The sequence below is a fragment of the Hemibagrus wyckioides genome, linkage group LG15, assembly GCF_019097595.1.
Source record: "Hemibagrus wyckioides isolate EC202008001 linkage group LG15, SWU_Hwy_1.0, whole genome shotgun sequence".
In the NCBI taxonomy this organism is placed as follows: Eukaryota; Metazoa; Chordata; class Actinopteri; order Siluriformes; family Bagridae; genus Hemibagrus; species Hemibagrus wyckioides.
In genome coordinates, this window is record NC_080724.1 from 18,261,488 (window position 1) to 18,276,219 (window position 14,732).

Genomic DNA, 14,732 nt, shown 5'->3' on the forward strand with positions numbered 1-14,732 from the left:
CACGTCATCAAAGCTGCTAAAGACATCAGTGTCTTACTGCTAACCACCAACATCAGTGAGAGGAAGTGAGGGAGTCTGGTGCAAGTACAAATGGTCTCTTAATGTCAGCAAGACTAAAGTGACTGGTGACTTCAGAAAAATCAGAGTATTTCTTAACAATCTAACTGTTGGAATAATCTGGTAGATTACCAGAATGGAATCATGACCATAGGCTGAAGTTCAGCAGTAAAAACAGAGAGCAACTTCAGTATCCTGGTTCTGCACATCATATGCAACAGCAAATGCTTCCTGAACATTATTGATGAAGCCACATCAGCACCTATACTTCCTAATGAATGGAGAGGATTGACCTGTACACACCCATCCTCAACTGTTTCTCCAGACATGTTATTATTACTTTTTCATTAATACAAATCATTACTTTTCGGCAGCTAACATAAAATACATACTGTACAGGTGATTTTACGCATATGTGTCAAATAACATCATTTTGCTGAGTAACTGAGCTTGGTCTGTTTCATTGTTGCCAGATGTTATGGTGTGAAACAAGATTAACCAGGGTCAGGTTTTATTTGTTTATTTCTGTTTGAAAGCTACTGGTCCTCTAGTGAAAAAGATTATTATTTGCCACATTAAATCCATTAAAAAAATAAACCACCATTACAAATCACTTTCAGTAATATAGAGGAAGTGAGCAGTGTGCTCCAGAGGGTGTTGTGACAGTATACATTTAAAACACCTACACACAATATCCTGTCTAAAGAGGAAATTACTAATGATATGCAGCCATTTGGGCAGTAACAGCTAAGAGAAGTCCACTAAAACATTTCCCTGTGCGCTGGAAAGAGCAAAAGAAGAGTAGAATTGAAGTGAAGTTTCATTCCATGATGAAGAGCCTCCTCATCTTCACCCTCTCACTAATATCAGGTCAGCTGCTTGTTTCTTTCAAACAAATACATAAAGTTACATAAAATTGTTTTGTATTATGTTTGTATTAAGGTTATTATGTTATGTTATAGACATTAGTAAGATTTCCTTTTGACTGACAGGTCCAGTGGGCTGTGTTGTGACTGGATACACAGGAGGAAGCATCATTATAATCTCTGATCTAAAATGGGATTTCAGATATATTAGATATATTTGTAAGAAAGAAAGAACATCATGCACTGATATAATACGTACTGACACCACAAAGAATTCTGTTCAAGAGGGAAGATTCATGCTGTATGAAAATACAAGAGGATTTGTGACAGTTTTAATCAGGGGTCTGGAGCCACAGGATGCTGGAACATACAGAATGGGAGTAGGAAGTTGGTTGAGTACTGATGTGACACTGACAGCTACTAATGGTGAAGGAATGTTTAACCTCATTCTATTAATAAAACTAAAACATTTTGTCCTTCCAAAACAAAGATAAGTTATCATTAAGACATTCCACAGCTTTTGAGCTTTGTTTTCTCGTTTCTATAATTGACAGATTCTTGTTGTCCTGGGCCAAAAACAATGCATGCTTTTCCTGGACAGAATATCAGCATCATCTCTAACTATCCTGTGGTATACGACAGACACTACAAGTATATCATGAAACTTGACAATGGCAGTGTTTTAAATGACATTGTAGATACTCACACCCAATCCCAGAACAACAGATTCTCCATTTCTGATGACAGAAATGCTAAAGTTCTCGGTCTGAGCATCAGTAATGTGACAGAAGCTGATGATGGAGTTTATTTATGTGGAGTCTTCAACAGAATGAACTCAGTACAGTATTTTTCCTTCTTCACAGAGATTCAGCTGCATGTTAGAGGTGAAACTTTTACTCATGTTGTTTTAAATATGTGTGAATATTTACAATAACATATGTAGTTAACACTAAATATGACTGATTTACAGGACAGTATTAAATTCATGTCTAAAGATTTAAGATTTACTGTGTAATTGTTTCTTTCATTTTTCACACAACAGCCAAATCATGGACAGAAATCTCATCTGATAGAAAGAATTTCAGTAAGATCTCACTCATTATTCATACTGTAACACTCACACTTTTATTCTGGGAGTTCTGTGAGATTTACTGTGTAATTGTCTCTTTGTGTTTCACACGACAGCCGAAGCACCGATAGAAATCTCATCTGAGAGTGCATATTTCAGTATGAACTTATTTTTTATTCATATTACTTCATACAACACTCACACTTTCATTCTCTGTTCATGTTCAATGTATACATTCAGAGGATCAGTGTATTACATTCAGATTATCAATCTGTTCCTGTCTGAATAGCAGTGTTTTAAGCCTCCACAAGAGGAACTGGAACATGATTAAAGCTGGAATGTTTTAGTCTGATTTATTTTTGGTATCATGATAATGCAAGCTTTAACGTTTTTCTAACATGACATCATCACATCAGGAAAGTGATCAGGGAGTGACTAGCAACATACTGTACACACATACACACTACAAAATACATGTTTATGCTCATGTATGAAGTGTTTGTTCTGTTCCTCTTCTGTATTGTCTCTGTTTCTGTCTCCAGGTCACTCTAATATCATCATCATCATCATTATCATCAGTGTGTGTGTCTGTGTGACTCTGCTGCTGACTGGAGGATTTACACTGCTGATGATCTACAAACTGAGACAGAAAGGAACACAAGGTACACACACACACACACACACACACACAAACAAACTTACACACTTACACAATTTATCATGCGTAACATTTTTATCATTGCTGTCAACTGGAAGAAATTGAGACTTTTCTATAATTACAGGTTCAAGACCTTCATCCCAAGACAATGGACATGTGAGTATTTATGTTTAATTGTGTTAGACCTATATGTTTGTGTCACTTTTTATTTAGGCTGTTGGGGCTGCAGTCCCAATAAATCTCTATGCTATAAACCCTATAATATCACACTTTTACCTACATCTAGCTGCCTGTCTATTTACTGTCAAGCATTTACTTGTGTGCTTGTGAGAGAATGTTGTTCTTCATCACATATAAATTGCTAGAAATAATTTGCAGGTAAACAGCTGTTGTATGAGACGGGGTTGGCAATCTTCCTCAAATAAGTGGCTCTACTAATGGATAAAAACAGGACTGTGCAGAGCCATACAATAGAGAATATGCTGAAAACTGTACAAATGCTAATGTTGTGTGTCTGAGATTGAGGTATATTCTACCATCCTGCTACAATAAACACTAACAGTAATGTATTCCTTATTTTAGGCTTCTTCTGTTTATGAGAATGACCTGCCTAATTTACCACCATATGAAAACTTGAACATGAAAATGAGATCCAATCATCAGAATCTGGATTCATCTACAAACCAGTCAGATTCAACATACCAGACACTGGACCCACTCACCAACCAATCAGATTCAGGCTACATGTCTCTGAGTAACACCACCGACCAATCACATTCACACTACCAGTGCCTGAATCCAAGAACTCAGGTGAACTCAGTTTACCAGACCCTTCAGTCTTAATGCTTTACTTTTATATTCTTTTTATTATGGTGTAAGGTTATTAATTGACATGTAGTTGTTGGCAAATTGCTATGATATAGGTTTGAGCATGTTGTTAATGGGAAGTCATCACCTCAGGGTGGTAATAGTTACACCCTATAATTCATTATTTTTCAATAACAGCACCCTTCATTGTTTTTTATTTTATACTTAACAAACTGTTTTTATGTTATCAGTGTAACCTGTAAAATGTTATGTAATGCAAAAAAAAAAAAAAAAAATGCTGTACGCATCATCTATATGTGAATAAAATTTTAGTGACATACATTTTAGCTCAGTAATCAAGGTTCATGTGAACAGTTCTACATCCAAATCATTGCTTTTAATGCTTCATCATATGACAGTGTTCTTGTATCAATTAATCTATAAAACAGCAGAAGGAATTTCATACAGACTTAATTGTTTAAGGATAGATGTAGCTGCATGTTTTACAAAATAAAATAAAACAAATAAATGAACGAATAAATGAATAAATAAATAAACTGGCAGTAGAAGGAGCTCTAAGATTAACTTGGGTACAGTATTTCATGTATACCCAATTTTTTTTTACTAGCACATCTATTAGTTATATTACACAAACTACACTGTCAACTTATATAGTGAATAATAATAATAATAATAATAATAATAATAATAATAATAATAATAATAATAATAATAATAATAATAATAATGTCTCTGTAAGTTCAACTTTACTGGAGTCAGTGACACTAGAAAAACCAATCATTTCAGAAAGTTAGAGATGCCAAGCAATAAACAGAATGAATAAATGAGCACACTGTTTTAATTACAATATTCTTAAATTATTATGGATATAATTGGATAATTGGAGTAGTCAGAGACAGCGAACCGTACATATACATTATTTCTATATTTGCTGCGTCTCATTTCAGATGCTGCGTCCTCCGGAGATTGCAGTTTGCTGCATATGTCATCAAGAATGTCTTTTTTGAGAAAAGTAACCGTAATAAATTGACTATTCAAATTCAAATTCAAATTCAAATTCAAATTCAAATTCAAATTCAAATTCAAATTTTATTTGTCACATACGAAATCATACATAGTACGACATGTAGTGAAATGCTTTTTACTGTCTTACATAAAAGAGGAAAGAATAGAAAGAAAAAGTGTAACAGATATAAAAGTGTAAAAATATAAAAATATATATACGTATATATATATATATATATATATATATATATATATATATATATATATATATATATATAGTACAATATAGTATATGTATAGTATATGTGAAAAATAAAACAATATAAAATAAATATATGTGTAGACTCTATATGTACAGAAGATACAGTGTATGAATATGAATATATGTAGATAAAAGGTCTGCTAAAGTCAACATTGAAATGGTGATGCAAAAGAGTGTAGTATGTACAGTGTGCATATGTAAGATAAATATATAAATATATTGTAGAAGTGTATATAAGGCATAATATAATGTCTAATTTTACAGGGAGCAAAGTGACAAAATATAATGTCCAGTTTTACAGGGAGCAAAGTGACAGTGCAAAGTGACAAAATATAATGTCCAGTTTTACAGGGAGCACAGTGACAGTGCAAAGTGACAAAATATAATGTCCAGTTTTACAGGGAGCAAAGTGACAGTGCAAAGTGACAAAATATAATGTCCAGTTTTACAGGGAGCAAAGTGACAGTGCAAAGTGACAAAATATAATGTCCAGTTTTACAGGGAGCAAAGTGACAGTGCAAAGTGACAAAATATAATGTCCAGTTTTACAGGGAGCAAAGTGACAGTGCAAAGTGACAAAATATAATGTCCAGTTTTACAGGGAGCAAAGTGACAGTGCAAAGTGACAAAATATAATGTCCAGTTTTACAGGGAGCAAAGTGACAGTGCAGTGCACACACAAAGATGTACAGAGAAGATGTACAGTGAGTGTTATTGTGTGTACAGAGTAGTGCAATATAGCATGTGCAACAATCAGCTGAGGTAGAATGTTATGTTATGTTGTGTGGGGGACTATTCCTTGTGAGGTGTGAAATATTGTAGCCTAATTTCTTTTTTACTTTGCTATTTAATGGTTGATTAGTATCTATTGCCATGGTGTCCAGGGGTGATTCTAGAATTTTCATTTAAGGGGGGCTCAGCCCCCAATGAGGGTATAATAGTAAAAAATAAATAAATAAAATAAAATCAAGGTTTGACTAACAGGGTAGGATGGTAAACTTATTGCAGCATTCCACTGTATTGCATAGATGTGCATAACATTTGAGTACTGAAGAAGCCAAATACAAGTCTTCCTGATCACGCACACACACACACACACACACACTTGTCCTCTGATCCTCGCTCTGCAACACTGCGGTCTGCCGCTGTTTTTATATAAAATTTAAAGGGGACTGAGGCGATCATGAATTTGTGTACAGTTTATGGAGAATCGCAGAATTTTATGAGGGCTGAGTAGAAAATGGCCTAGCGATGCCCATGGTGGTGTCATAATGATGGTATAGAGGTGGATTAATTCAGGAAGGACACCAGTGAAAGCCTAGGTGTGAAATGCCCGGCCTGCCACTGGCTAAACGCATCCAAAGTGGCAATCATCTTGGAAGGGAGTTTGGTGATGGAGGAACTGACCAACCTGCCTCAAGCCTTCTGTGTCCTTTTTGGGCTAATTTATGCCTTGCACCTGGACTACCCTAAGTGTATGAAAAACAGTTTTGACTTTATTCAACAGGTAATGCTCAAGCTAGGGAAAAGTGAGCTGGCACCAAAAATTCAGTCTTTGATTTGAAAATCAGCTTGCACTGTAAAAGGTAATGGTTATGTTGCTATTATGTTACTATTACCACATTGCTTGTTTGTAATGTTTCCATTTTAAAATGTTCACTGTTGTTCATTGTTTGCAGTGTATTTTTATTGTATTGGCACCAAAAAAAAAAAAAAAATATTATTGTTATTTGTTTTTTCAGATTTTTCTGCTTTGAATTAAAATCTTTACTTAAGAAAAAGAGTAGAGTAATTGAACAAAGTAATTGATATTACAAATAATTTCAAGTTAAATCAGCATGGAATTTAGTGTATTGAACTTAAATATTCCAAGCGTAGTAACTGAAAAAGTAATTAATATAACAAAAGATTTTATGTTAAATAAATATATATATTTTTAAGTACATAGAACTTAAGAAAGATGTTGGAAGAGCTGGGAATTTTAAGTTAAATTTACTCAAGTTTTTGAGTACACATTACTTAGGCAACTGGTTTTCTAAGAAATGTTTAAGTAAATTCAACTCATCCGGGTTTACAGTGTAGAACTGAAAATTAAAGATAAGCTGCAATGCCATATGCTGTAGATGGTCCACTTGACATCTTCATCACACAGCTATCTGTGAATAGCTAAGGATTAATGAGGAACAGCTTGTTTATATGTTCCATTTGTTTATATGTTCCATTTGTGCCTTTAGTAATAAATACATGGAAGAAGATCACTTCGACTGTAATACAGTTTTACAGACTTTGATCATAATAAATGACTCACTGCAGTGTCCTAGAATAGGATTTAGAGAACAAAATGCTTTTTATTAGACAATATAGAGGCAATTTGTATAAATGAGCTACTAGCTCGTAAAAACTGAAATACATCTGAATCCGGCATTTCCTGAGCAGCAGGTCAAGCACAACTATATTTCCAAACGTCACAGCAGCCACGTCATCAAAGTTGCTAAAGACATCAGTGTCTTACTGCTAACCACCAACATCAGTGAGAGGAAGTGAGGGAGTCTGGTGCAAGTACAAATGGTCTCTTAATGTCAGCAAGACTAAAGTGACTGGTGACTTCAGAAAAATCAGAGTATTTCATAACAATCTAACTGTTGGAATAATCTTGTAGATTACCAGAATGGAATCATGACCATAGGCTGAAGTTCAGCAGTAAAAACAGAGAGCAACTTCAGTATCTTGGTTCTGCACATCATATGCAACAGCAAATGCTTCCTGAACATTATTGATGAAGCCACATCAGCACCTATACTTCCTAATGAATGGAGAGGATTGACCTGTACACACCCATCCTCAACTGTTTCTCCAGACATGTTATTATTACTTTTTCATTAATACAAATCATTACTTTTTGGCAGCTAACATAAAATACATACTGTACAGGTGATTTTACGCATATGTGTCAAATAACATCATTTTGCTGAGTAACTGAGCTTGGTCTGTTTCATTGTTGCCAGATGTTATGGTGTGAAACAAGATTAACCAGGGTCAGGTTTTATTTGTTTATTTCTGTTTGAAAGCTACTGGTCCTCTAGTGAAAAAGATTATTATTTGCCACATTAAATCCATTAAAAAAATAAACCACCATTACAAATCACTTTCAGTAATATAGAGGAAGTGAGCAGTGTGCTCCAGAGGGTGTTGTGACAGTATACATTTAAAACACCTACACACAATATCCTGTCTAAAGAGGAAATTACTAATGATATGCAGCCATTTGGGCAGTAACAGCTAAGAGAAGTCCACTAAAACATTTCCCTGTGCGCTGGAAAGAGCAAAAGAAGAGTAGAATTGAAGTGAAGTTTCATTCCATGATGAAGAGCCTCCTCATCTTCACCCTCTCACTAATATCAGGTCAGCTGCTTGTTTCTTTCAAACAAATACATAAAGTTACATAAAATTGTTTTGTATTATGTTTGTATTAAGGTTATTATGTTATGTTATAGACATTAGTAAGATTTCCTTTTGACTGACAGGTCCAGTGGGCTGTGTTGTGACTGGATACACAGGAGGAAGCATCATTATAATCTCTGATCTAAAATGGGATTTCAGATATATTAGATATATTTGTAAGAAAGAAAGAACATCATGCACTGATATAATACGTACTGACACCACAAAGAATTCTGTTCAAGAGGGAAGATTCATGCTGTATGAAAATACAGGAGGATTTGTGACAGTTTTAATCAGGGGTCTGGAGCCACAGGATGCTGGAACATACAGAATGGGAGTAGGAAGTTGGTTGAGTACTGATGTGACACTGACAGCTACTAATGGTGAAGGAATGTTTAACCTCATTCTATTAATAAAACTAAAACATTTTGTCCTTCCAAAACAAAGATAAGTTATCATTAAGACATTCCACAGCTTTTGAGCTTTGTTTTCTCGTTTCTATAATTGACAGATTCTTGTTGTCCTGGGCCAAAAACAATGCATGCTTTTCCTGGACAGAATATCAGCATCATCTCTAACTATCCTGCGGTATATGACAGACACTACAAGTATATCATGAAACTTGACAATGGCAGTGTTTTAAATGACATTGTAGATACTCACACCCAATCCCAGAACAACAGATTCTCCATTTCTGATGACAGAAATGCTAAAGTTCTCGGTCTGAGCATCAGTAATGTGACAGAAGCTGATGATGGAGTTTATTTATGTGGAGTCTTCAACAGAATGAACTCAGTAGAGTATTTTTCCTTCTTCACAGAGATTCAGCTGCATGTTAGAGGTGAAACTTTTACTCATGTTGTTTTAAATATGTGTGAATATTTACAATAACATATGTAGTTAACACTAAATATGACTGATTTACAGGACAGTATTAAATTCATGTCTAAAGATTTAAGATTTACTGTGTAATTGTTTCTTTCATTTTTCACACAACAGCCAAATCATGGACAGAAATCTCATCTGATAGAAAGAATTTCAGTAAGATCTCACTCATTATTCATACTGTAACACTCACACTTTTATTCTGGGAGTTCTGTGAGATTTACTGTGTAATTGTCTCTTTGTGTTTCACACGACAGCCGAAGCACCGATAGAAATCTCATCTGAGAGTGCATATTTCAGTATGAACTTATTTTTTATTCATATTACTTCATACAACACTCACACTTTCATTCTCTGTTCATGTTCAATGTATACATTCAGAGGATCAGTGTATTACATTCAGATTATCAATCTGTTCCTGTCAGAATATGTTTTAAGCCTCCACAAGAGGAACTGGAACATGATTAAAGCTGGAATGTTTTAGTCTGATTTATTTTTGGTATCATGATAATGCAAGCTTTAACATTTTTCTAACATGACATCATCACATCAGGAAAGTGATCAGGGAGTGACTAGCAACATACTGTACACACATACACACTACAAAATACATGTTTATGCTCATGTATGAAGTGTTTGTTCTGTTCCTCTTCTGTATTGTCTCTGTTTCTGTCTCCAGGTCACTCTAATATCATCATCATCATTATCATCAGTGTGTGTGTCTGTGTGACTCTGCTGCTGACTGGAGGATTTACACTGCTGATGATCTACAAACTGAGACAGAAAGGAACACAAGGTACACACACACACACACACACACACACACACAAACAAACTTACACACTTACACAATTTATCATGCGTAACATTTTTATCATTGCTGTCAACTGGAAGAAATTGAGACTTTTCTATAATTACAGGTTCAAGACCTTCATCCCAAGACAATGGACATGTGAGTATTTATGTTTAATTGTGTTAGACCTATATGTTTGTGTCACTTTTTATTTAGGCTGTTGGGGCTACAGTCCCAATAAATCTCTATGCTATAAACCCTATAATATCACACTTTTACCTACATCTAGCTGCCTGTCTATTTACTGTCAAGCATTTACTTGTGTGCTTGTGAGAGAATGTTGTTCTTCATCACATATAAATTGCTAGAAATAATTTGCAGGTAAACAGCTGTTGTATGAGACGGGGTTGGCAATCTTCCTCAAATAAGTGGCTCTACTAATGGATAAAAACAGGACTGTGCAGAGCCATACAATAGAGAATATGCTGAAAACTGTACAAATGCTAATGTTGTGTGTCTGAGATTGAGGTATATTCTACCATCCTGCTACAATAAACACTAACAGTAATGTATTCCTTATTTTAGGCTTCTTCTGTTTATGAGAATGACCTGCCTAATTTACCACCATATGAAAACTTGAACATGAAAATGAGATCCAATCATCAGAATCTGGATTCATCTACAAACCAGTCAGATTCAACATACCAGACACTGGACCCACTCACCAACCAATCAGATTCAGGCTACATGTCTCTGAGTAACACCACCGACCAATCACATTCACACTACCAGTGCCTGAATCCAAGAACTCAGGTGAACTCAGTTTACCAGACCCTTCAGTCTTAATGCTTTACTTTTATATTCTTTTTATTATGGTGTAAGGTTATTAATTGACATGTAGTTGTTGGCAAATTGCTATGATATAGGTTTGAGCATGTTGTTAATGGGAAGTCATCACCTCAGGGTGGTAATAGTTACACCCTATAATTCATTATTTTTCAATAACAGCACCCTTCATTGTTTTTTATTTTATACTTAACAAACTGTTTTTATGTTATCAGTGTAACCTGTAAAATGTTATGTAATGCAAAAAAAAAAAAAAAAAATGCTGTACGCATCATCTATATGTGAATAAAATTTTAGTGACATACATTTTAGCTCAGTAATCAAGGTTCATGTGAACAGTTCTACATCCAAATCATTGCTTTTAATGCTTCATCATATGACAGTGTTCTTGTATCAATTAATCTATAAAACAGCAGAAGGAATTTCATACAGACTTAATTGTTTAAGGATAGATGTAGCTGCATGTTTTACAAAATAAAATAAAACAAATAAATGAATGAATAAATGAATAAATAAATAAACTGGCAGTAGAAGGAGCTCTAAGATTAACTTGGGTACAGTATTTCATGTATACCCAATTTTTTTTTACTAGCACATCTATTAGTTATATTACACAAACTACACTGTCAACTTATATAGTGAATAATAATAATAATAATAATAATAATAATAATAATAATAATAATAATAATAATAATAATAATAATGTCTCTGTAAGTTCAACTTTACTGGAGTCAGTGACACTAGAAAAACCAATCATTTCAGAAAGTTAGAGATGCCAAGCAATAAACAGAATGAATAAATGAGCACACTGTTTTAATTACAATATTCTTAAATTATTATGGATATAATTGGATAATTGGAGTAGTCAGAGACAGCGAACCGTACATATACATTATTTCTATATTTGCTGCGTCTCATTTCAGATGCTGCGTCCTCCGGAGATTGCAGTTTGCTGCATATGTCATCAAGAATGTCTTTTTTGAGAAAAGTAACCGTAATAAATTGACTATTCAAATTCAAATTCAAATTCAAATTCAAATTCAAATTCAAATTCAAATTTTATTTGTCACATACGAAATCATACATAGTACGACATGTAGTGAAATGCTTTTTACTGTCTTACATAAAAGAGGAAAGAATAGAAAGAAAAAGTGTAACAGATATAAAAGTGTAAAAATATAAAAATATATATACGTATATATATATATATATATATATATATATATATATATATATAGTACAATATAGTATATGTATAGTATATGTGAAAAATAAAACAATATAAAATAAATATATGTGTAGACTCTATATGTACAGAAGATACAGTGTATGAATATGAATATATGTAGATAAAAGGTCTGCTAAAGTCAACATTGAAATGGTGATGCAAAAGAGTGTAGTATGTACAGTGTGCATATGTAAGATAAATATATAAATATATTGTAGAAGTGTATATAAGGCATAATATAATGTCTAATTTTACAGGGAGCAAAGTGACAAAATATAATGTCCAGTTTTACAGGGAGCAAAGTGACAGTGCAAAGTGACAAAATATAATGTCCAGTTTTACAGGGAGCACAGTGACAGTGCAAAGTGACAAAATATAATGTCCAGTTTTACAGGGAGCAAAGTGACAGTGCAAAGTGACAAAATATAATGTCCAGTTTTACAGGGAGCAAAGTGACAGTGCAAAGTGACAAAATATAATGTCCAGTTTTACAGGGAGCAAAGTGACAGTGCAAAGTGACAAAATATAATGTCCAGTTTTACAGGGAGCAAAGTGACAGTGCAAAGTGACAAAATATAATGTCCAGTTTTACAGGGAGCAAAGTGACAGTGCAGTGCACACACAAAGATGTACAGAGAAGATGTACAGTGAGTGTTATTGTGTGTACAGAGTAGTGCAATATAGCATGTGCAACAATCAGCTGAGGTAGAATGTTATGTTATGTTGTGTGGGGGACTATTCCTTGTGAGGTGTGAAATATTGTAGCCTAATTTCTTTTTTACTTTGCTATTTAATGGTTGATTAGTATCTATTGCCATGGTGTCCAGGGGTGATTCTAGAATTTTCATTTAAGGGGGGCTCAGCCCCCAATGAGGGTATAATAGTAAAAAATAAATAAATAAAATAAAATCAAGGTTTGACTAACAGGGTAGGATGGTAAACTTATTGCAGCATTCCACTGTATTGCATAGATGTGCATAACATTTGAGTACTGAAGAAGCCAAATACAAGTCTTCCTGATCACGCACACACACACACACACACACACTTGTCCTCTGATCCTCGCTCTGCAACACCGCGGTCTGCCGCTGTTTTTATATAAAATTTAAAGGGGACTGAGGCGATCATGAATTTGTGTACAGTTTATGGAGAATCGCAGAATTTTATGAGGGCTGAGTAGAAAATGGCCTAGCGATGCCCATGGTGGTGTCATAATGATGGTATAGAGGTGGATTAATTCAGGAAGGACACCAGTGAAAGCCTAGGTGTGAAATGCCCGGCCTGCCACTGGCTAAACGCATCCAAAGTGGCAATCATCTTGGAAGGGAGTTTGGTGATGGAGGAACTGACCAACCTGCCTCAAGCCTTCTGTGTCCTTTTTGGGCTAATTTATGCCTTGCACCTGGACTACCCTAAGTGTATGAAAAACAGTTTTGACTTTATTCAACAGGTAATGCTCAAGCTAGGGAAAAGTGAGCTGGCACCAAAAATTCAGTCTTTGATTTGAAAATCAGCTTGCACTGTAAAAGGTAATGGTTATGTTGCTATTATGTTACTATTACCACATTGCTTGTTTGTAATGTTTCCATTTTAAAATGTTCACTGTTGTTCATTGTTTGCAGTGTATTTTTATTGTATTGGCACCAAAAAAAAAAAAAAATTATTATTGTTATTTGTTTTTTCAGATTTTTCTGCTTTGAATTAAAATCTTTACTTAAGAAAAAGAGTAGAGTAATTGAACAAAGTAATTGATATTACAAATAATTTCAAGTTAAATCAGCATGGAATTTAGTGTATTGAACTTAAATATTCCAAGCGTAGTAACTGAAAAAGTAATTAATATAACAAAAGATTTTATGTTAAATAAATATATATATTTTTAAGTACATAGAACTTAAGAAAGATGTTGGAAGAGCTGGGAATTTTAAGTTAAATTTACTCAAGTTTTTGAGTACACATTACTTAGGCAACTGGTTTTCTAAGAAATGTTTAAGTAAATTCAACTCATCCGGGTTTACAGTGTAGAACTGAAAATTAAAGATAAGCTGCAATGCCATATGCTGTAGATGGTCCACTTGACATCTTCATCACACAGCTATCTGTGAATAGCTAAGGATTAATGAGGAACAGCTTGTTTATATGTTCCATTTGTTTATATGTTCCATTTGTGCCTTTAGTAATAAATACATGGAAGAAGATCACTTCGACTGTAATACAGTTTTACAGACTTTGATCATAATAAATGACTCACTGCAGTGTCCTAGAATAGGATTTAGAGAACAAAATGCTTTTTATTAGACAATATAGAGGCAATTTGTATAAATGAGCTACTAGCTCGTAAAAACTGAAATACATCTGAATCCGGCATTTCCTGAGCAGCAGGTCAAGCACAACTATATTTCCAAACGTCACAGCAGCCACGTCATCAAAGTTGCTAAAGACATCAGTGTCTTACTGCTAACCACCAACATCAGTGAGAGGAAGTGAGGGAGTCTGGTGCAAGTACAAATGGTCTCTTAATGTCAGCAAGACTAAAGTGACTGGTGACTTCAGAAAAATCAGAGTATTTCTTAACAATCTAACTGTTGGAATAATCTGGTAGATTACCAGAATGGAATCATGACCATAGGCTGAAGTTCAGCAGTAAAAACAGAGAGCAACTTCAGTATCCTGGTTCTGCACATCATATGCAACAGCAAATGCTTCCTGAACATTATTGATGAAGCCACATCAGCACCTATACTTCCTAATGAATGGAGAGGATTGACCTGTACACACCCATCCTCAACTG

General features: G+C 34.3%; 2 protein-coding genes across 5 annotated transcripts; both read left to right on the plus strand.

Annotated features, from left to right (window-relative positions):
- Positions 1–769: 769 nt before the first annotated feature.
- Positions 770–4,604, plus strand: LOC131365797 (uncharacterized). The gene is made up of 9 exons (XM_058409661.1): positions 770–927; positions 1,050–1,349; positions 1,478–1,807; positions 1,966–2,007; positions 2,109–2,150; positions 2,535–2,654; positions 2,775–2,806; positions 3,233–3,460; positions 4,426–4,604. The coding sequence occupies exons 1-9, from the start codon at positions 885–887 to the stop codon at positions 4,483–4,485; spliced, it is 1,197 nt and encodes a 398-aa protein (XP_058265644.1). The 5' UTR covers positions 770–884; the 3' UTR covers positions 4,486–4,604.
- Positions 4,605–7,989: 3,385 nt separating this feature from the next.
- LOC131365798 (uncharacterized) lies at positions 7,990–11,851 on the plus strand. Of its 4 annotated transcripts, none has more exons than XM_058409662.1 (9): positions 7,990–8,147; positions 8,270–8,569; positions 8,698–9,027; positions 9,186–9,227; positions 9,329–9,370; positions 9,751–9,867; positions 9,992–10,023; positions 10,450–10,677; positions 11,637–11,850. In XM_058409662.1, the coding sequence occupies exons 1-9, from the start codon at positions 8,105–8,107 to the stop codon at positions 11,694–11,696; spliced, it is 1,194 nt and encodes a 397-aa protein (XP_058265645.1). In that variant the 5' UTR covers positions 7,990–8,104; the 3' UTR covers positions 11,697–11,850. The 4 variants fall into 4 exon arrangements, with proteins under 4 accessions (XP_058265645.1, XP_058265646.1, XP_058265649.1 ...); XM_058409665.1 differs by lacking the exon at positions 7,990–8,147 and having other exon boundaries at positions 8,533–8,569; positions 8,698–8,774; positions 8,891–9,027; positions 11,637–11,851; XM_058409663.1 differs by lacking the exon at positions 11,637–11,850 and having other exon boundaries at positions 10,450–11,253.
- Positions 11,852–14,732: the final 2,881 nt, after the last annotated feature.

Bases quoted from the DNA above. Each gene is read 5' to 3' on its own strand.
- LOC131365797 (XM_058409661.1), top strand. From the start codon at position 885: ATGATGAAGAGCCTCCTCATCTTCACCCTCTCACTAATATCAG. The intron at 928-1,049 runs GTCAGCTGCTTG...TTTGACTGACAG, and splicing joins CACCCTCTCACTAATATCAG to GTCCAGTGGGCTGTGTTGTG. The intron at 2,151-2,534 runs GTATGAACTTAT...TTCTGTCTCCAG, and splicing joins ATCTGAGAGTGCATATTTCA to GTCACTCTAATATCATCATC.
- LOC131365798 (XM_058409662.1), top strand. From the start codon at position 8,105: ATGATGAAGAGCCTCCTCATCTTCACCCTCTCACTAATATCAG. The intron at 8,570-8,697 runs GTGAAGGAATGT...TATAATTGACAG, and splicing joins GACACTGACAGCTACTAATG to ATTCTTGTTGTCCTGGGCCA. The intron at 9,371-9,750 runs GTATGAACTTAT...TTCTGTCTCCAG, and splicing joins ATCTGAGAGTGCATATTTCA to GTCACTCTAATATCATCATC.